This window comes from Miniopterus natalensis, chromosome 9 (genome assembly GCF_054644295.1).
Source record: "Miniopterus natalensis isolate mMinNat1 chromosome 9, mMinNat1.hap1, whole genome shotgun sequence".
Taxonomy (NCBI): Eukaryota; Metazoa; Chordata; class Mammalia; order Chiroptera; family Miniopteridae; genus Miniopterus; species Miniopterus natalensis.
This window is the reverse complement of record NC_142089.1, coordinates 48,201,871-48,223,531: the sequence shown is the minus strand read 5'-3', so window position 1 is coordinate 48,223,531 and position 21,661 is coordinate 48,201,871. Positions and strand designations below refer to the sequence as shown.

The following is a 21,661-nucleotide window of genomic DNA, read 5'->3' as shown; positions in this document are numbered from 1 at the left end:
AATGAGTCTGGGAAAGAACCGGGGTCTGCCCCTAGGAGCGATGGTAAGGGAAGGGATATGTCATTAGAACAGTCTCTACAGCTCTCTTCGCAGTTAATCTTTCGGTATCATTCACTTTAACACCTACAAGGAAGAGACTTAAGGAAGCATTAGATCCCGGGTTGAAATCCTTCCTCTGGGCGGGTTTTACGTGTCTGTGTTTTACCAATCCTTCCGCCTTATTTCTCAAAATGGCTTCAGGCCCATTTTACCCCAAGTTTCAATTTGAATCTGCCTCTCTGTTCAGAGTCGTAAACTGACCACCTCTTTGTATTACGTAGGTGCATACATTTGCCCTGAAGGCGCTCCTTTTACTAACGAAAGCGGGGGAGGGAGGGAAGCACATGTACTTCAGGAAATTTAAGATTTCTAAATTCGAACTTCATCTTTATTGGATACTACCTTAATATAATATAATTAATTTTAAAGTGTATGATGTTGGTCTCGACTTGTATGTAAGCAAAAATGAGAATCTTTTTCTCCTTATGACACTGCATAGTAGGTGCCGGACGTTTTTAGACAATCAGTGTTGAGAATGGTAATCAGAAACTAGTTTCGTGCTATGCTTTGATTGCAGTAGAAGTTAAGTTAGTTAATTTTTTTACCCCCCAAGTTAAAGCATTATTTGACCCAAAAATCCCCCCCAAAATTGGTAGTGATTTAACAAGTCGTTCTTATTTTTATAATGTGAACACATTATAAATAAAAATGTACCTGTACTTGTTTATAATCAGAATATAGGGGGGGATCAAGGCAAAGTCATTGTTGATAATAATTCTGCGGTTTTTTTCCACTTAATTTTAATTTATTCTGAACATGTTTAGAATAGTGACTGGAAAACATTTATATAATGACAGGACCTCTGTTAGTGGTGTTTTATTAGATTGAGTTGGAAGACTCCCCTGAATTATTTTTATTCAATCATCATACTGAATGAATATGTGCCACACACTGTACTTAGATACTGGAGAATTTTTTAAGTGTGTGAATTGGATTTCTGCCTTCTAGGAAGCTATGGTATAGTTAAAGGAACCAAATGCAAATGAATTGTATCTGATAAATGCTTTCAGAAAGGAGTAGACAAAATATGGGCACTGTTAATCTACTGGTTCTGCAAACATTTTATAGAGTTCCTACTATGAGTTAATCACTGTGCACACCACCAGGGAGTGGGGTGCCTAACTGCCAAGTAAAGTACTGGTATTTTAAGCAAGGCATTGAAGAATGAGTGGGAGTTTGACCAGTGGAAAAAAGAAGCAGCACGTGCAAAGGTATGGGGTTTTTTGCAATGACAAGAACCCAAGAATGAAGTCATTGAAGGGAGAGTGTTGAGGGGAGGGAAAGAGAGTGGAAAGTGAAGTGAGAAAAGGTACAGATGGATACTTCTCAAAGACTTTTTGGGTAGCCATGCTTTAATTAAAAAGGTTTTGTTATTTGGCTACACTATAATTTCCTGGTTAAGTTAAACTGCTTTTTTAATGTGGAAATTGTCCTAAAACTATGGAATTTTTTGTACTCTTTATATGCCAGTAGGTCAGCTGCCCAAATGCCCTTGTTGTAATGGTTCTTTATAGATGTCTTTGCTGTAATAATTTGATTGTTTCTTTACAGATTGATCTTAAATGTGAGATTTTCAAATTTAGCTTTTGAGTTGAATTAGCCCTTCTAATTACATTTGAGGATACCGGTTTGTCTTATACTAGAATGTGGGGAAGAGTACTGGGACTGAAGGAACAAGTTTAGGTTAATATTTGAACCACTTTTTCCTAGAGGATACTGAATTATATTTCCAAAGTTCCCTTCTCACCTTAGGTTTCATTTCTTTGTCCAAAGTATTATGCTGTGTTCTTTGGAAGGAAGAGGTATAAGAACTGCTTCTTGCTCTCAAAGAGCTGTGTGCCAAAGGGGATACTATGGGCCTTTTTAGCAGGAAAGCAGGATAAGTGATTAGGATCCCTGGTCCCTACCTTGTAAAGGGCAATAGCATTTACTCTAGCTGGTTGTTTCCATCGGGTAATTTAGGCCAAGTTGCCAACTTTTTTTTTTTTTTTTGAGAATCCTAATTGTTTATTTTTAATATGAAATTTATAGACTTTTATAATACTCTGTGAGCTAAATCCAGCATGGGGGCACCAGGTTGCTTCTCTAGGGTTTCCAACCTGTACACTTTAGAAATTTATATTTTTGTATTTCAAATTATGACTCCAGAGTGTGAGGTTGGGATTCTGGTGATCACACTAAATAAGTTCTGTCTCTGAACACTGGAAAATTAAAATGTATCTATCCACTTTTTCCCCCTCAAGGTTATATGAAGATAGTGCATCAGACAGGCTGACACTAGATGAGTAGAGTGGTAGATCACAAGTTAGCAAGAATATCAAACTTCATCCATTTTGCTCACCGAGTAAACTAGTTAAGTATTCAATTATTCTTTTGTATTATTACTGATTTTAGAGAGGGAAAGAGAGATCCATTTGTTGTTCCACTTATTTATGCATTCATTGATTGATTCTTGTATGTGCCCTGACTGGAGATCAAACTCACAACCTTGGCATATGGGTACGATGCTCCAACCAACTGAGCTACCCAGCTAGGGCCAGTACTCAGTTCTTGAAATCTCTTTCCTGATCATTGTAAAAGTGATTCAAACTGCATGTTGTTTGAATGCAATGAAAATTTTATAAAATAGAGTTGTTGATTTTAATTACCATTAATCCCTTCAAGGAAATCTAGCACTTGAATATGACTTTCTTAAACATTTTGTGACAGAATAGCAGAGTTTGATTATGATAATAAGCAAAAGTCTCATGTTGTAGACAGGACAATGTTGGTAAAATGGTGGCCTAGTATTTCTAGTATCCTTCATGCATCTTCATATTTCTGGTGCATGGGAACCATCAAGAGTTGGCTCTTGGTAGGTACTCAGACTTACTGAATTGAATCAGGAAATATCTAATGAGTTAAAATAGTAATGAAATTTTGTTTTGAAAGTAATTATGTTCTTGCAGAAATTCATTTCTTGAATACCTACAATATGGCTATGTCAGGTCTTAGGGATACAAAGAGAAATGGCATACCTTTGTCTCCTACAGGGACAGTTTTCACAAATAGAATGTAACTACATATATCTTCGGCAGGACAAATAAGAATCTGTTAAAATTTTAAAATCAAATATTTGAAGTCATGCAGACCCTGCTTATAGTTGAATTATACAATACTGATCTGTTCATAATAACTAGCAATTTATACACTATGTTAGGCTCTGTGCTAAACTTGTATTCATTTAATTCTGACAACCATCCTACTAGGTAAGTATAGAAAAACTGTTACCTCTTTTGTATAGATAAGGTGAAAAAGGCACAGAATGTATAGGAAAATTTAGCAGGCACCCAAAGCAGTTGAACCAGAATCACAACCCACCCCAAATCACAGTAGTACTACAAAGCCTAAGGAAGCATATAGTCGGCTGATAATTAGGAGCTAGTCACCTTAGGCATTTAGGTAGAGATTTTTAAAAAATAATTTCTGAAATCAAGTGGTATGATTAAATAACCTCTTAAATTTCCTTTCAACTCCAGAATTCTTGAATTGTAGAAATAGTCCATGAAGGTAGAAAATACTAAAACAATAAAACAAAAAATACTCATTTGAAGTCCAAATGGAAAGCTTGAATTATTCTTGTAAATTAAAATCAAAGAAATTGATTACACTTAATTTTACTAGTGTAGTAAGAATTTTATATAGTTGGAGGTTGGATTTTAGGAACTACTATTTCTCTTAATCCTCCTTTTAATGACTTGGGACAGCGATTTTCAACTGGTGTGCTACAGCATTTTTAAAATATGCAATACCTGACTAGTTAGGGACACTGACCTCTTTTCCCTTAGATTGTCAAATTAAAAAAATACCTTTTTGTGTTTGTCAGCTCGGGAAAAGTATTTTTTGGTGTGCCATGAGATGAAAAAGGTTGAAAATTGCTGGCTTAGGAAATGTATATTTTTTATTGATCTTGAGGAATTGATCAAATTTGTATTGATAATAGTATTTTTACCAAAAGCTCTTCTCTGATGTCTTTGTATTAGTTCTGAATTTTTGAGATGGTGTAGTGGTGCTTTTGACTGAACCAAGTTTCAACTTTCATTTTAATTTGGATAGTTTTATAACTGTTCAGTGAGCCCTGGCAGGTATGGCTTGGTTGAGCATCGTCCCATGCATCGAAAGGTCACCGGGTCAGTCCTGGTCGTAGGCGTGGGTATGGGAGGCAACCTGTTTATGTTTCTCACTCTCTCTCCCTCTCACTTCTTCTCTCTCTAAAATTAATAAAAACATACTAAAAAATAATAAATAGAAATGTAATCAATGAATAGGGAGGTAAAGATAAGTGTCCATTCTCTGTGCAAGAAGTTTCTTGGAGTTCAAGGGGTGCTGCTCTGCAGATCGATAGAGCATTTATAAAAGCTGATTTAAACTGCAGAAGACATTCACAGCCTAAACTATTTTCCAGTCATTGGTATTACTGTTTTCTCTGGCCTGAAATACTTTCCTTAACATCAGTGCCCATCAATACTGGCAGTGTAGTTAAGTTCCTAAGGTACAGTTCAATGCTAAGTGTTTTAAAACTTATGGGGGGGACAAAACTGGCACAGTTTGAGCTTGCTATAGCAGCAGAGTTGAACCTCTTGCAGTGCTCTCTCTTCTATGAGGCAAGCTGTAACATAGATTTAGACTGTAAAAATACAAACAAAAAACTTAGGGTGGGAAAGCAGTTGTTTTCAGGTATGATGTGAAATATTTTAGAAAAGAAATAAGATTTTAATTAGATGCTCAAAGATGCAAACAGACTTTTGAGAAAGTGAAAGATGATTAAGGAAGGTTAGATTGACCGAGCTATCGTATGAAGAGTCGGGAAAATAAAATTGTATACATTTTTTTATCAAGCATTTTTATACTTAATTCTACTATGCTTTGCTATAGGTGTTTGCATATACAGATGAGGAAAAGAGAAATCTAGAAACCCTGGGAAATATAGTTGGAATATGGGAACTGATATATATTGGACTTAAGTGATACATATTGGACTTATGACTCAAGTCGTTGAATATACTCTCACTTTCTCTGGTTTCCTAGTTATAATGAAGCTTGAGGTGTAGTTGGTTTAGTTCCACATCAGGACATCTTTGGGGGGAATTCCAGTTACCAAAAGTTTGATTTTCCATTTCATTTTTTATCATGGAACATTTCAAACATACTCAAAATTGAAAGAATAATGTAATGTGGTCTCGGATGAGCCATTCACCCAGCTTTAGTGATTACCCCCTCATAGTAATTAGCATGGGACTATAGACACTGGGCCATCACCGTTGACTTAACTATGTGAATTTAGTTAAATTAACCTCTTGATTTTTTTTTAAACTGTAAGATGTATCTCTACCTCACTAAGTACTCTCTACCCCATAGGGTTATGATTATTCAATGACAAAATGAATATGAAACACTTATTATAGTGTGGAGCTTGGCCTTTTGCTCCTACTCAGCAATATTAGTTTAATTTCTTTCATAGAAAAATGCAGTAAATGTCCACTGGTTGTGCCCAGCTGGTGGCTTGAGGCTGGTATTTCGAGTATAATTTCAAGTGCAGGCAATTATTTGCCCCACTCTTATGAGGCTTTCTTGCCCCCATGTTTCCTTAGCGATGGATTGTTCAGTAGAAGTATAGTGCAAGTCACATTTTGTTTAATTCAATATATCTAAAATATTACTATTTTAGTATGTGTTCAATGTAAAAAAAAATTGAGATGCTTTGCATTCTTTAATTAATTTCAAGTTTTCAGTATCTTTGTGTTTTACACTTCAAAGCACATCTCCAGTTTGGACTATTTTAAGTACTCAGTAACCACATGTGGCTAGTGTCTGCCCTGTTAGACAGCACAACCATAGAATCCCACAAGGTGTTCACATTGTCTGTGCCCACACACATCTTCTGCAGAATCATGGGAGAGAGCTATGGCAAAGATAGAATTAGGATCTAGATTTTCTTCAAAGCTATTTGGTCTGCCTTCTAAGGGTTCCTAATTGATTACGTCTTTGTTTATTCTTGTATCGGAAGCTTAATTCCAGGTGGTTATTTGTTAACTCTCTGGAGTTATTAATGGTAGTAATGAATTATAATTTTAATTTGTATTTCTATTAAATTTTTTATGTGATAATTATTTGGCATAAATATGTAGTAGGAACTATTATGAGGAAGTTGAGTACTGAATAGTATATAGTAGTTATGATGCTATTCTTGATAGTACATTTTTGTTTTTTAAGATTGCAGCGAAAATTGGAGGTGATGCTGGTACATCACTGAATTCAAATGACTATGGTTATGGGGGACAAAAAAGACCTTTGGAAGATGGAGGTAAGTTATAGCCATAAGTATTTTAATTGTTCTACACAGTTTAGTTAAAGTAATTTTTAACTTTTTTCAAATGTTTTGTATTGAAACATTTTTATCATAAGGCTCCTAAAATTATAAGGTTTTATATGGCCTTGAAAGAGGGGAAAAGAGACCTAGACAAGGTAGGTAAAATTTGAGTCAACCAGCCAGTTTTGTCTTTACTAGAAAACATCACCTTTCTTCTTTTAAGATTGTGCCAGATTGACAGTTTGCACAGACTTAATATACTGGGGTGGAGGGGGGTACAAAAATGTAAATAAAATGTTTAGGGGACATTTCATAGGTTTTTCTCATCATACATGAATTAACCTTTATATGCTATATTTTCATTGTTCTGCTCTTTCAGATTTCACTTTAAAGGTTGACGTTGCTATAGTTTGTTATTCTAGTGTGTTGCAGGTTATACCTTTTTTTTTGTTACATCTTTATTTATTTTAGTACCTTGTTTCAGGTTTAACTCAATGTGGATTACAGTAGTAGATTTACAGTGCCTTATATTTTTTAAAAAATATTGAAGCTTCTGAACTTAGAAGTTGGTATATATTTTTGTTTTAGATTTGATGTATGAAATTTTGATACAATTTCTTTTTGCCCTTTTTATTTTTTTTAAAGGAGGATTCTGAATGAGCCTATAGAATGTATTTGTAGCTTTTGACCAGGAGTACTTGGTTTTATTAAGTGACTTTCACATTTATAGTGAGGTTTTAATATACAAAAAAAAAAAAAATGAGCTAATGATGCTTCAGATGTTGTATGTAATGTATTCTTTTTATTTTATGTGTAGATGGCTCTTGGACAAGTCCGAGCAGTACAACACACTGGGAGGGAATGCCCTCTCCTTTTAAAGGCAGGAATTTTTATTTCTTACCTGTGTTTAGTATGTAAACGTGAAATAAACCAGTGGATTCTTATGGACACAATATTTCTTGGATTATGTGTCTGAATTTTTGCTGCACAACATTCTGATGTTTAATCATTTAACTTTGAAGGGGGGAGGAGAATAGTACTTAAAGCTATCTGTTGTCTATTCTAAGGTATGCATTGTATTCATCTGTAAAGGATGTAGATGAAGGTAGTCATGTAGTTGCTTTGAGTTTCTGCTGAAGTTCATGCCTTGATATGTTTGGTGAAGAACAATAGAACAGTTTAGATTGAGATTGCCTTGTAATGTCATTTTAAAATTTATTTTTCATAGCTTTGTGGTCACTGTCTGAAAGACTCAACTTTTGATATGTCAAATTTTCACATTTTGATAGGTCTTTTTTTTCTTCCAGTCTTCAGTTTCTACAGTGGGAAGCATCATTAGCCTTTAGCATGTGATATTTTGCTAGTAACGGACCTAAATACTTTGTCTTATAGCATTCTAAAGTGCTTAACATACATTAAGGTCAGTGATTTGCTACAGTCAAAAAGAATTTTTTTTAAATGTCTGTGCATCCTTTAAACATGAATAGTTTGGGCAAAGTTTGGCACTTTTGGCTCAAATGACACCATACCCTCAGCTATTTCAATAAATGTTTATATTGATATTCTGGCTTGGGCAGGGGAAACTGATTCTTAAATTTGCGCTTATTGGCAAAAAATTAAAAGACTCTTAATTTTGCAGATCAACCAGATGCTAAGAAAGTTGCTCCTCAAAATGACTGTAAGTGTTTATTTGAAGTTGGGTTAAAAAATAAAGTAATTGGATTTTAATCAGGGATTCTTTCCTTTTGTTGGGTATCTTTGAAGTTAGTTGAAGGCCATGAATATTCTTTTAGAATGAATTTTTTTGTAAATATGTTCCTCCTGTCTTTATGATCTCTCACTTCAGTTATGACCAGGTATATGTTAATGAAATTGTTTTGACCTCTAAATTGTTTTACATACTCTATTTTATTACTCCATTTCTTAATCTATGCTTGCACCGCTAAAAGGGACTTTTTTTTTCTGTCATTGCTAGTAATGTCTGACCTTTTGTCTACTGTCAATGTTGACTTAAGTATTCTGCATAAAATTTTACTCTGTGCAAGGTGTTGCCTGTGCATCAGGGAAAGATTTTAGAATTGCTTGATAAGACTATCAAATATATGCTAATTTAAATTTAAACTTTTCATTTTTTATTTAATTGTTTTGGTAGCTTTTGGGACGCAGTTACCACCGATGCATCAGCAGCAAAGGTATAGTCAAAAGCTTTTCAAAGAGTACTTTGCAAGTTTTAGTTGAATTGTATGTAAAAAAAACAACCAAGTTAGTGTATGATGAATATGTGTCTGTCCTTTTTGTGTGTGTAGTTCACTTCCTTTGACTTAAGAAAGTCATATAGAATGATCATTTTTCGTTTTGAGTGAGGTACATTTGTAGTTTGGAAGGATGGGGATAATTAGCCACATTTTAGAAGAACTAAGGTGAATTAAAATACCAGTTAAAAAACAAACAGTTCATATGACATTCCCCAAACTCTACTCCAGCTTCTTTGCATACCTTCAGACTGTTCCGTCCACCATACCCTCCTCACTTGATGTGTGTAACCTTAATTAAAGTTTGACTATAAGCAGACCTGTTCCTGGAACCCTGGTTTGAGCCATTAGGCCTCCATTTTTATCAGTAGAGTACCTTTTATATGTAAATTTATCTTTCTTTGAAGGATAATGTTAGTTTCTGTTTCTTTGTTTTTTTAGCAGGTCTGTAATGACTGAAGAATACAAAGTTCCAGATGGAATGGTTGGATTTAGTAAGTTTAGGTTATAAGTTCTGTATAACCTAATTTTTAAAGCTTTGAAGACATAATCAAAACATACTTTGCAATCTTTCAGCTAATAATTTTGTTTTTTCTTACTAGTAATTGGCAGAGGAGGTGAACAGATCTCACGCATACAGCAGGAATCTGGATGCAAAATACAGATTGCTCCTGGTAACATTATTCTCTTGCTATTTTCATAGTAGAAAGCTAGCATATTTTTTAAGCTGCTAGTGAAAATTACGGTGTCTGTTACTCTTTTCTCGGCCTTAAACTTTTTTTTGTTTTAAATTGTAGACAGTGGTGGCCTTCCAGAAAGGTCTTGTATGTTAACTGGAACACCTGAGTCTGTCCAGTAAGTATGAAAATCATGTGTCTGAGGCCAGCCCCTTCTTCCTACAGAAGGACATTGCCTTTGCAATTGAACCAACTTTCCCCTGCACTATTAATTTACCCCTTTTCTAGATAATTTCTAATAGCATACAGAAACGCTTGAAAATCTCTCGTTAACCAAAACCACCCCTGAACTCCACATTTCTATTTCACTGCTCCTTTTTACAACAAAACTCCTTAAAAAAAAAAGAGGTAGCTCTACTCTGCTTGGTATATCATCTTCCTGTTTTCATTTTGTCTTGAACTCATACCAGTCAGGCTTTGATTTCCACTGTTCCGTTTAAATTGGTGTATTTAAGATCACAACCGGCTGCCTCCTTATTCAGCCTGTCAGCACTGTTGACACAGTGGACCGCTTGCCTAGGCACCCACTTCCCTGATCCTCTTTTTCAGTCTATCATGGTTGTCAGCCTTGTCTTCCTAGACTCTCAAAATAAAAGTGCCACAAAATTCAGTCCTCCTACAATATATCTACACATACTCTTTAAATGACTTCATTTACTCTCTTAAGCTTCTTTTGATACATAGCTTTATATACCATAGATTTTATGTTCTCCTAAATTTTTATCTTTAGCCTTTATCTCTTTTCCTAAATTCCAGATTTATATCTAGCTGCTCAGTGCCTGCACTTGTCCATTAGGCACCTCAAACTTTAGACTGTTAGAAAATTGAATCATTGCTTTCCACCCCATTCCCAGCCTGCTTTTATTTAATTTTTTTTACTCATCTCATTTATCTCTTATATGTATGGCAACTCTTTTAATACTTTCTCTTCTTCCTCATTTATCCATAAGCAATTCTTGGTCATATTTTATTCATAATTTATTTGAAGTCCATCCTCTTTTTGTTGTCTTCTATACTATCACCTTATCTGTGATGCCATTTACCAATATCACAGTGTGTCTCCATTGTTTTAGCCTTGTTCAATACTAGTCTGTTCTTATAACAGTATAGCCATACTGATTCTTTTAGAATGTGAATCAATTCATAACACTACTTTGCTCAAAAATCCCCCAGTGCTTCCTCGATTGGCGTAAAAGTCAATGTCTAGCATGGCCTATTTACCTGCTATTTTTTTCACTTCATTTTTTTTACCATTCTCCCAACCCACTCTGTTCTAGCCTCATGTAGCCTTATTCTTTCAGCACATCAAGCATGCTTCTCATTTGAGTCCTTTGCACTTCCTATTTCTTTGTGGAACATTTTCCCCCAGATGTTTTCACATTCCCTCCCCCTCTTCCTTCAAATCTTGGCTCAAATGTCTCTTTATCAGTAAAGTTTCTCATACCTTTTTTCCATAAAATAGCATCCCTTCACACACATACACATTTGGTCATCCTTATTCTGTTTTTCTTTAGAGCACTTCCCAAATGATATGTAATTCATTTAATGAAGTTAAGCCATGTCAGCAGAAACTCTTGTCTATTTTGTTCCGTGCTGTAAGCCCATTAGCTAAAATAGTACCTGTCATATAACTGACATTTCTTATCTCTTTATTGAATGAATAAACTTTAACATTTGAGTGACCAAAGTGATGGTTTAAAACATAAATTTTCATTTAGTTCTTGGAAGAATCAGCTTAATATTGCAATAACTTTAGAACTTGAGTGCTACGTAGAAATTCTGGATTCTCAAAAATGTTGAAAATTGTATACCTAGAATATTGATTGAATAGTTTGAATCTTTGACCCTGATAGCATTTTCTTTTAATTAAAATTGTTAGAATTTAGCTTTAAGCCACCTAAACTGGAATTGGAAGGGGTAACTGGTTATATTTTGTATTTCTCTCTCTGGATAAGCTTTTGGATGTGCTACAACTTGACTGTTAATTTGTTGACAGATCAGCAAAACGGTTACTGGACCAGATTGTTGAAAAAGGAAGACCGGCCCCTGGCTTCCATCATGGTGATGGACCAGGAAACGCAGTTCAAGAAATAATGATTCCAGCTAGCAAGGCAGGATTAGTTATTGGAAAGGGGGGAGAGACTATTAAACAACTTCAGGTATTATTATTTATAAAATGATGACTATTCATCTGTTTTAAAGCCATTTTCCCTCTACTCCCCTTTTATTAATACATAATGGTTTTTATCATCAACAGGAGCGGGCTGGAGTTAAAATGGTTATGATTCAAGATGGACCTCAGAACACTGGTGCTGACAAACCTCTTAGAATTACAGGAGATCCATACAAAGTTCAAGTAAACAAGTTTATATTTTACAAAGAAGGGTTTGGGGTGGGTGCAAAATGAGCAAAACATGTATGAATAAATTACAGTGTTTTCGACATGCTTTCTAAATTGGGTAATTTTTTCTAATTCAGCAAGCCAAGGAAATGGTGTTAGAGTTGATTCGTGATCAAGGTGGTTTCAGAGAAGTTCGAAATGAGTATGGGTCAAGAATAGGAGGAAATGAAGGGATAGATGTAAGTAAATATTCAGAAGTGGTTGTATGCTATTCCCTAAGTATAATAGTGTTTTTCCTGTTTTGTATTACATAGCCTTCTCTAACATTGTGTCCTCTTTTTTTCTCCCACTTTCCATCTTAGAATACAGTAGTATATTTTGTGTCTTGTTACCCTATTTGATATAAACAGTGCTATATGTACTTTTATGATTTGAGGCAGCTTGATTTCAGGAAGTGGCTTTTTTAATACTTAGTCTCCTTTGCATAAGGTCCCCATTCCAAGATTTGCTGTTGGCATTGTAATAGGAAGAAATGGAGAGATGATCAAAAAAATACAAAATGATGCTGGTGTTCGAATTCAGTTTAAGCCAGGTGAGTGCATACGTTTAGTTTTCTAAGTGTTGGTAGCAAATACTTTTGACAGTGACACAGTAAATGCTAAATTAATCTATTTTGTTTCTTTTTTGTTTTGTTTTGAAGATGATGGAACAACACCTGACAGAATAGCACAAATAACAGGACCTCCAGACCGATGTCAACATGCTGCAGAAATTATTACAGACCTTCTTCGAAGTGTTCAGGTTTGATAGAATACTAATATTTTCTTTGTTTTATTTTCATTCAAAAAGTTTTCCGTTAGCCCTAGCCGGGTAACTCAGTTGGTTGGAGCATCATTCATACACCAGAAGGGGGTTGCGGGTTCTATTCCTTGTCAGGGCACACACCTAAGTTGAGGATACTGTCCCTCATTGGGGCGCAGACAGAAGGCAACTGATGGATGTTTCTCTCCCTTTCCCTCTCTCTCTCCCTCCCTTCCTCTCTCAAATCAATAAAAACAAATCCTAGGGTGAGAATTTTTAAAAAAAAATTCCTTCATCAAATCTGAAAGTGCCCCCCTTCCTTTATTTTATATCAGAATCTGTTTGGTGATACTTAATAACTAGAAAGTTTACATCGCTTTGAGGTGCACATCTTGGAGCAGGAAGACAGCTACCTTATTCATTCCAGAATAAATGATGGTTATTCCTGGCTGATTATTTAAGCCAAGTTATCTCCAAACGTCTCTAAATTTCTGATCTAGGAAAATGAGAGTTGAGGAAAGTAAAAATGTAATAATTTTATTGTGGAAAGGAATATATTTTTATGCTGACTTTGTTTCTTGTCTTACTCTTTAGGCTGGTAATCCAGGTGGACCTGGACCTGGTGGTCGAGGAAGAGGTAGAGGTCAAGGCAACTGGAACATGGGACCACCTGGTGGACTACAGGAATTTAATTTCATTGTACCAACTGGGAAAACTGGATTAATAATAGGAAAAGGTAATGTATCTTAAACTCTTTAATGTTTTAATGTATGGTTAAAGTTTTAACGTATTAATTTTTTTGTTGATATTTCTGTTGCTGTTTTAAACAAGTAGTGATGATTTTTCCTGAGCTGTATTTTAGTAGAAAAGTGTTATGTTGTTATGTAACAACTAAAACGTAAATTAGAAGCACCTTATATATACTTAAATAAAAAGAGTGGTATTTTATCCACATGAGCTTCTAGAGAAGACCAACAGCTTAATTATTAGTGTAAGAAACTTCTTTTGACCCCAAAAATGGTTTGGGTGTTTTTGTTTACTTTGCTATTTCCTGATACACATGTTGTCAAATTTCTGTATTTAATGTGTTACTTTATGTTTACATTGCTTTAAAACTGCTTTTACTGTAAAAGCAGTTTAATTGAACTATTTTGATAAGTTATCCATTTTAAGGTTAGGTATAGGCATACTAAGTAAAGTCTTAAAACTTAAATGTATTTTAAGAGAAGCATTAAATGTTTTATATAATTTGGTTTAAAGTGTAGAATAAATGGAACTCTTACTAGAATATTGGCAGATGGACTACTGGTCAAAACTTAATGGCCCATTTAACTGTGACTTTAAGTTTATTGAGGTAACATTGGTTAAGGACATGTAAATTTCAGGTATATATTATACTTTGATATCTGTATACCCTATTTCATGCTCTATACCCAAAGTCTAGTTCCTTTCTATTATTGTATATTTGACCCCCCTTTGCCCAATTTGCCCTTCCCCTCTGGTAATCGTCATTCTGTTTGTATCTATGAGTTGGTTTTTGTTAGTTCATTTGTTACTTCCATTTTATTTTAAATACCTTCTTGTGTATCCTTTGAATCCTTAGAGAAATTACTGTGTTTTGATTTTAGGAGGTGAAACCATAAAAAGCATAAGCCAACAGTCTGGTGCAAGAATAGAACTTCAGAGAAATCCTCCACCTAATGCAGATCCTAATATGAAGTTATTTACAATTCGTGGCACTCCACAGCAAATAGACTATGCTCGACAACTCATTGAAGAAAAGATTGGTGTGAGTATTCTTCAAACTTCAGTTTATAACATAGATCCTGTTAGTTAAGTAAGACATTGATTCAGGTGCTTCCAAAAGTGCTATACAGAAAAAGGTCAATTTTTAGTCTAAAATTATAGATCATCACAGTAATAAAAGTAACCTAATTAAATATAGTAACAGGTGTTCAGAATCTTACATGTGAGTGTGGGTGGATAAGAGGATAGCATTACTTGCTGATATGTTAGGGTTGGTGGAGGATTGTGGAACATATTTGAAGGATGCAGTTAATGGAAATTCAGTGTTTATTAAGGGCTTTATATATAGCCCTGGTGAGGCAAAGTTGAATCAGATGCATCCCATTTTAAAGTAGAAATTTGTAAATCTTAATTCTTAGACAGTCATCTGGGGAGTTTTAAATGTAGACTGTTTGGGTGTTTTCCACCTCTACACATAACATACACAGTTCTCATTCAGAATGTCTAGAATAGAGCCCAACATCTAATTTTAGAGACATGTTCCAGGTGATTCTGATGCATGGCCAAACTTGAAAATTTTTAAACTAGAACAGTTTGCTGGTGGTAGTGCAAAACTGTATGAACAGTCTTGACTGTTCTTTCTTATGAATGAGGTAAATATTGCTTTACTGTTTTACTATAAAGAATTAACCTGGGGTGTAAATGAGCATTTTAAATTATTAATAATAATTAGAATTTCTTAGGAAAATTCTTGATGTGTACCATGCTGTGGATAGGGTGCAAAAGAAGTTTGAAACTGTGTCTGGGAAGTCAAAAATAGATGTACAAAAAATACTTAAAGGATATCTTATAAAAATACACACAAATATTATATGAACAATAAGTAATTGTACAGAGACATAAAGAAAGTAATTGTGGACTCAGTAATGGCAGAGATTGATGCCAGAAAAACGAATAGCACATCTTGGTTTTAAACCTTACTGGTTTTTGCTCAGCCAGTGTTGCTCAGTGGTTGAGCAACAACCTATGATCCAGGAGATCTCTGTTCAGTTCCCAGTCAGGGCACATGCCCAGGTTGCAGGCTCAATCTCCAGTGTGGGGCGTGCAGGAGGCAGGCAATCGATGACTCATCATTGATGTTTCTTTCTCTTGCTTCCTCTTTGAAATCAATACAAACATTTAAAATTTTACTATTCTTTTATTCATGGATCAGGATTCCTTCTGGATTGGTAGACAGACAAGGTAGATTGTCCTAGAGAAGCAGTTTAATATAGTGGTTAAGAACATAGACTTGAGTTAGGCTATTTGAGTTCAAAACACTCTGTCCCTGACTGGCTTTTCTCAGTGGTTAGAGCTTTAGCCCTTGCATCAAAAGGTCTCGGGGTCACATTGATCCCTCTCTCCTCCTCTCCCCTTCTTCCTCTGCTCCTCTCCCTCTCTTCCACTCTAAAAATCAGTGGAAAAAATATTCTCAGATGAGGATTAACAATAAATAAATACTCTGAATTATTTACTGACTGATCTTGGGGAACATTATATTCATTTTTGCCTCAGTTTCTTGCTATGAGAAGGAGGATAATAGTTCCTACTTTATAGGGTTGTAGTGATTAAATGATTTAAGTGTGCGGAGTGCCCGTCACATAGCCTTATAAAAATGTTGCTACTTTGTCCTGGCTGGTGTGGCTCAGTTGGTTGAGTGTTGTCCCATGCACCTAAAGTTCACTGGTTCCATTCCCAGTCAGGGCACATGCCTGGGTTGTGAGCTCAATCCCCAGTAGAAGGTATGCAGGGGGCACTTTAGTTTTGTTGAACGAGAACTAGTAGTTACATTATTGGTCAAGTATTCCATAAATAGTTCACAATATAAGACCTAAGCAATTTGGGAAATATCTTGTTAAGATGGCTGTGGTTATTGGTAGGAGAGTAGATGTAGATGCAGAGAGAAGAGCTAGAGAAATAGGATCTGATATTTCATAAGCTTCCATGATGAAGATGAGAAATACTGGTAGAAGTAAGAATTACCAAGGGAAAGGGGAATAGTCTGAATAAAATAGAAGTAAAGGAAATGTTTCAGTTCTTTGCTAGTGCTGTTGATTTTAATGAATTTTACATGTCTCAATAAGATAGACTTAAGAAATGAAGGAAGATCTAAAATGTATTGCTTGTGGCCATATAAGAAGATAGAAATGGAAGATTGTTTTTGGCCTTTGAGTTGTTCAACCATTGCTGTTTTTCTCATTTTTATATGTTTTTTGGCAGGGCCCAGTAAATCCTTTAGGGCCACCTGTACCCCATGGGCCCCATGGTGTCCCAGGCCCCCATGGGCCTCCTGGGCCCCCTGGGCCTGGAACTCCAATGGGACCATACAACCCTGCACCTTACAATCCAGGACCTCCTGGCCCTGCTCCTCAGTAAGTATTGGGTTTGATTTTGTGCTTTTCCCTAACATCTTAGCTTTTGGTAAATCTTATTTTTATACTGATTTCTGTATTTTCAGTGGTCCTCCAGCCCCTTATGCTCCCCAGGGATGGGGAAATGCATATCCACACTGGCAGCAACAGGCCCCTCCCGATCCAGGTAAAAAATGCTTATCATCTGTGTGTAATCTATATTGTTTTTCACTCCTGTTACATTCTTGCATTTTCTAGTTTTATTTCTACATTGCATTCCATTTATTGCACTTGTTTCACTCTTTCAGCAGGAGTGTTAGGTTTGGGTTCTACCACAGTGTGTTAGACTGGTATGAATATGGTCTATTCTCATGAAACTTTTTTTGACCTGCATTTGACTTTCTCTACTTTTGATGTTTAGTACAGCAGAGTACTAAAAGCCAAAAGCTATAGGAAGAAGTACAATGTCTAAAGTGTTAGGTTACCATGCCGTTACATGTATATAGTATGTTAAGAGTCTACATGGAGTGTTTAATACTTGGGCATTAAACTCTTAAGTTCTCAAATAAGATATATAAGTTGTCTGTTTCAGTGTTGCAGATATGGTAACTTTACCTGTTAGTAAAAATCAGGTCTGTATTTATTTATTTTTTAATTTATCTTTATTGTTGAAAGTATTACAGATGTCCCATCCCCCCCCCCCCAGTTGACCCCCTCCACCTCACTCCCACCTCCTCCCCAGGCCTTCACCCCATTATTGTCTGTGTCCATGGGTTATGCATATAACTTCTTTGCTTAATCTAGGTCTGTATTTAATATCTGCATGTTGGAACTCTAAAATAAAATAAATTTTGTTAAATATTTTCTCTGCTCAGATCTCAGTTTTATGTATCTTACACTCTATTCAGTTCCATTATTACACTCTACTCAATTCCATGTAGTTTTTTTCCCCTCACCGTGGTCAAAGGGACAGTTATCAAAACCGGTGTCGTTTATGATTCTTTTTTCTCACCTAATGCCTACCTTTAGGCCTCTTTCACCAGAGTAGATTCAAGGAAGGTACTGAATTATGAGTTCCTTTCCACACTAGTTAATAATTTGTATTTTTAAAAACTAAAATAATTTATTTAGAGGAAACATTGTGGTATTTAAATGTGGCCCCATATTATATAACATTTTAATTTCATAGGAATATGATGTGTTCTTTGAAATATGATTACAGAACATGGCAGTCACTCAATAACCACAACAATATCCACTCATTTAAGAAACAACTTGAGTGTGCCTAGGATCTGGGTGTGTGCAAAGAGCAGTTTACATTCTGTAGCAGAAGAGTGCACTCCAAGTGTTAGCAATACTGTGATAGAAGGACTTACAGGAGAGTCAAATGTGATTTACTGTATAGTAGCCTAAAGTTAGTCTTTTAAGAATGAAAGGACTTTTTTCCCTCTTGTAAGCTAATTGGTGTGGTGTGATAAGCAGAGGAATCAACATTTAAGAGATTCAACAGGTTGAGCAAGTTAAAGGGCATATTTATATTCCGTAACTTGGATCTGCAGAATTGCACCTATGAGAGCACTGTTTGGGTAGGTAGCATGATTGAAAAAAATGATGGGAGTAGAGAAGTGGTCTCTATCACAGTCTCATTTTCCCACTTGGAGTAGTAGTGAAGTCACCACTGTAAGAATTTGTTAACGAATGTGGTTTCCTGCATTGCTTTTGGGAAAGAAAGAATTCATTTAGCTGAGATACCCCCTAGAGTTAAATATTGCTTATATTAGATATAATATTATGTAAAAAAAAAAAAGTAATTGATTATTAAATGAAATATTTAATGAAGTCAATATTCTGTGAACTAAATCTATTTCTATAAAAAGTTAATGGGCTGTTAAGCATTTATGTAGTAGTCAAAAGCTTAGACTTCAAAATGCTTAGACTTACGACTAAGTAATTATGTAACAAGCAAATTTTTTAGCCCCTCTAAATCTTACGTTTTCTTATCTATAAAATGATGATACAAAAATGAATGAATATTATGCTGAGTGAATTAGTAAGTTCTCATTATGTATTTTATATATAAATATGAGGCTGGTTTTTTTTTTTCTTTTTTTTTCTTTTTTACTTGTATAGCATCTTTTTATTTTCTTTACTATTACTTTAATGCACTTTAAGACTGGTTTTCTTATATGACGTTCATTTAGGAGTGTCAGTATCACTTCCTAGAGTCTTCTATCTCATTTTCTCTATCCAGACATGGTGTCAAGTGAAAGTATTTGTGTTAATTAGTATACAGGTAATGACACTATTGAGGCATAAATATCCAACATAGAAAAGCAATCAATACATTTATTTCTTGAGAGAGTTAGGAGGGTGGTGTAATGTCTTAGAATTGTATCACTTTAGAATTATATTCCTCTAAAAATCCTTGCTCCTTTTTTCCCCTCAAACTTCATTCACTTTTATTAAGCAGCTGAGAATTGCTGTCCATTTGGGATGAAGTCTATAAACAGATTACATTATAGATGCTAACTCTGGCTAAGGAAATGACATTCTTCTTGAGGATACAAACTAATAAAGATATACCTATAATACCATATGATACTCATAGTATAAAGGATAGAATCAATAAAAGAATTTCTGTTTCTGACTGAGAAGTCTCAACTGTTAGTGCATCAGTTGATTTTTATGAAGGGTGAGTAAAGGTGAGTCAGTGCAGAGGAAGCATAACATGCTCAAAGACCCAGATATAAGCATGATAACTTCTGAAAAGTACAAATAGTTTATTGTGACCAGAACATGAGTGTTAGAAATTCTAGTATCGACAAGGAAGATGAGGCTGGAATAGAAAGGATAATCTAGTGGGTCCAGATCATTAAAGTTATTGAGTAATATGCTATACTTTAGAGCTTTGACAGTCCTGAAGACTCTAGGGAATAAATGAAGAATTTCAAGTGGGGCTATAACATCAAGTTTATGTTTTAGAATAATCACTGTGAAATGTGATAAGATGAAGAAATATGTTTCGTTTTCTAAGATTTTTAAGTTTTTTTATTGAAAACAAGACAGGAGAGAGTTCATAGTTCTATAATAATTGTTTCTTTCTTGTACAGGTTAGTCCCTAGAAATCCTTTCTTTAGTCATCTGCCATATAGAACTGTTGTGCTTGAGGCAAAACTGATTTAGGAAAAACCCCTGCACAGGATGGTTTAAGACAAAGTGCTGGATTTGGAGAAAAGATCTTTGTTCCTATCCAAATTGGGCCACCAACTAGTTTTCTAGGACCTAGGAATGCCACTTAATGTCTGAACCTCAGTTTTCTATAAAAGCTAGGGGTAATGGTGAAACTAATAGAAGAATGTGAAAGTTTCTATTTAACTATTTTTTATGTCTAGATAATTTTTGGGTTTATGTATTTGCCAGAGGGGGGGGGGTGTGTGTGAGAGAGAGAGAGAGAGAGAGAATATGGATTTTAGATGCAAATGTTGAACTTGTGTTTATTCTAGCTAAGGCAGGAACCGATCCAAATTCAGCAGCGTGGGCTGCATATTATGCTCACTATTATCAACAGCAAGCACAGCCACCACCTGCAGCTCCCGCTGGTGCACCAACTACAACCCAAACCAATGGACAAGGTAACTATGGTAATAAAACAATTTATTTTTTTTATAAATGTGAAAATGTGTGTTTGGAATTATATATAAAGTGCATGTGATACCTAAAAATTTCTAATATTCAGTTATAGCTTCGGTAAGCAGACTTTTAAAAAAATAACTTACTTTGAAATAATTGCAAACTTGTATAAACGTTGTAAGATACATTATAGAGCAGGAACACCCAGATAACCTAGCTATCTAATAACTAATAAGTGTTTTATCCCCCTATTAACACCTCCATTTTTTATTACCCTTCCTATCATGTGTCCATGTCCATTATCATTAGGCTTTGTCAGAACCATTTACTACCAACCTATAGGAATGATGCCCCATTATTCCTTAATACTCCCTTCTGTATTAACTCCAGAAATCCATGACCATCATACAGCCCTCCACATCAGTTAATCAGCATTGATACTTTATTACTGTCCCAGTGTACAGTCCCTAATTCAGATTTCACCATTTGTCCCAACAATTTTTATTCTTTATCCAGGATCCCATCTGGTGACATGTTTTTATGAGTTGTCAGGTCTGTTCAGTCTCATCAATCAGGAATAATTTTGTCTTTTTCATGTTATAAAGAGTACAGGCCTTTTGTTTTGTGGGATGATAATCAGTCTAAGTCCCTTCAATCTTTTGTCCTGAAGATGGTGTCCTGCTCATGGTATGGCAAGAATACCTCATCCCTGGAGATGGTAACCATGGTGACTTGGTTATATTGGTGTCTGCCAGATCTCTATACCATAGAATTACCATTTTTCTCTTTGAAATTAATATTTTCTAGAAAGTTATAGTGAGACTATAACCACTATTCTGTACCTCATTGAACTTCTACCCATTGGCCTCCTTCATTGGTTATTAACACCTGCCTCATTCAGCTACAATTATGATGCTAATTCCTATTTCCATCATTCATTTTACATTTATTAGTTAGTATTTTACTCTGAGGAAGAGCTTTTTTTCCCCCTCCCTACTTCTTTATCAGTATGAATTCCTATTTTATTCAAGGGGTTGTATTTTAGACTGTCTTTATTATTTTGATTAGCAAACTGTCCTAGATTTGGACAGTCAGGAGTACCTTCAAGATTGTTCCTGTTTCCTTTTGACATGCCTATTATTCTCTAAGCACTTTCTACTTTCTTGCGCAATAAGATGCTCTCTGGGCTCCAGCCCTAGAATCAGCCATTTTTCCAAGGAGCCCTGATTCCTTTTAGTAAATGATGGTATTTAGAAACCAAACTCAGTGTGTTCGTTGCTACAGAAGTGTCATTGCTTCTAGTTCCTTTCAGTGTA

At 35.2% G+C, this 21,661-nt stretch overlaps 1 protein-coding gene across 9 annotated transcripts in view; it reads left to right on the top strand.

Moving 5' to 3' along the window:
* The window catches only part of FUBP1 (far upstream element binding protein 1), a 34,731-nt gene that overhangs the window by 562 nt on the left and 12,508 nt on the right, over nucleotides 1–21,661 (top strand). For 2 of the 9 annotated variants that reach the window (XM_087820539.1, XM_016216779.2), the window contains exons 2-18: nucleotides 6,352–6,442; nucleotides 7,266–7,328; nucleotides 8,088–8,126; nucleotides 8,601–8,640; nucleotides 9,142–9,194; nucleotides 9,303–9,374; nucleotides 9,498–9,555; nucleotides 11,434–11,596; nucleotides 11,695–11,793; nucleotides 11,916–12,017; nucleotides 12,268–12,370; nucleotides 12,479–12,579; nucleotides 13,174–13,315; nucleotides 14,208–14,368; nucleotides 16,585–16,736; nucleotides 16,823–16,902; nucleotides 20,219–20,356. In XM_087820539.1, the coding sequence (XP_087676665.1) occupies nucleotides 6,352–6,442; nucleotides 7,266–7,328; nucleotides 8,088–8,126; nucleotides 8,601–8,640; nucleotides 9,142–9,194; nucleotides 9,303–9,374; nucleotides 9,498–9,555; nucleotides 11,434–11,596; nucleotides 11,695–11,793; nucleotides 11,916–12,017; nucleotides 12,268–12,370; nucleotides 12,479–12,579; nucleotides 13,174–13,315; nucleotides 14,208–14,368; nucleotides 16,585–16,736; nucleotides 16,823–16,902; nucleotides 20,219–20,356 (1,657 nt within the window). The remainder of the gene's footprint in view (nucleotides 1–6,351; nucleotides 6,443–7,265; nucleotides 7,329–8,087; nucleotides 8,127–8,600; nucleotides 8,641–9,141; nucleotides 9,195–9,302; nucleotides 9,375–9,497; nucleotides 9,556–11,433; nucleotides 11,597–11,694; nucleotides 11,794–11,915; nucleotides 12,018–12,267; nucleotides 12,371–12,478; nucleotides 12,580–13,173; nucleotides 13,316–14,207; nucleotides 14,369–16,584; nucleotides 16,737–16,822; nucleotides 16,903–20,218; nucleotides 20,357–21,661) is intronic. The other 7 variants (XM_087820538.1, XM_016216780.2, XM_016216782.2 and 4 more) reach the window with 7 other exon arrangements.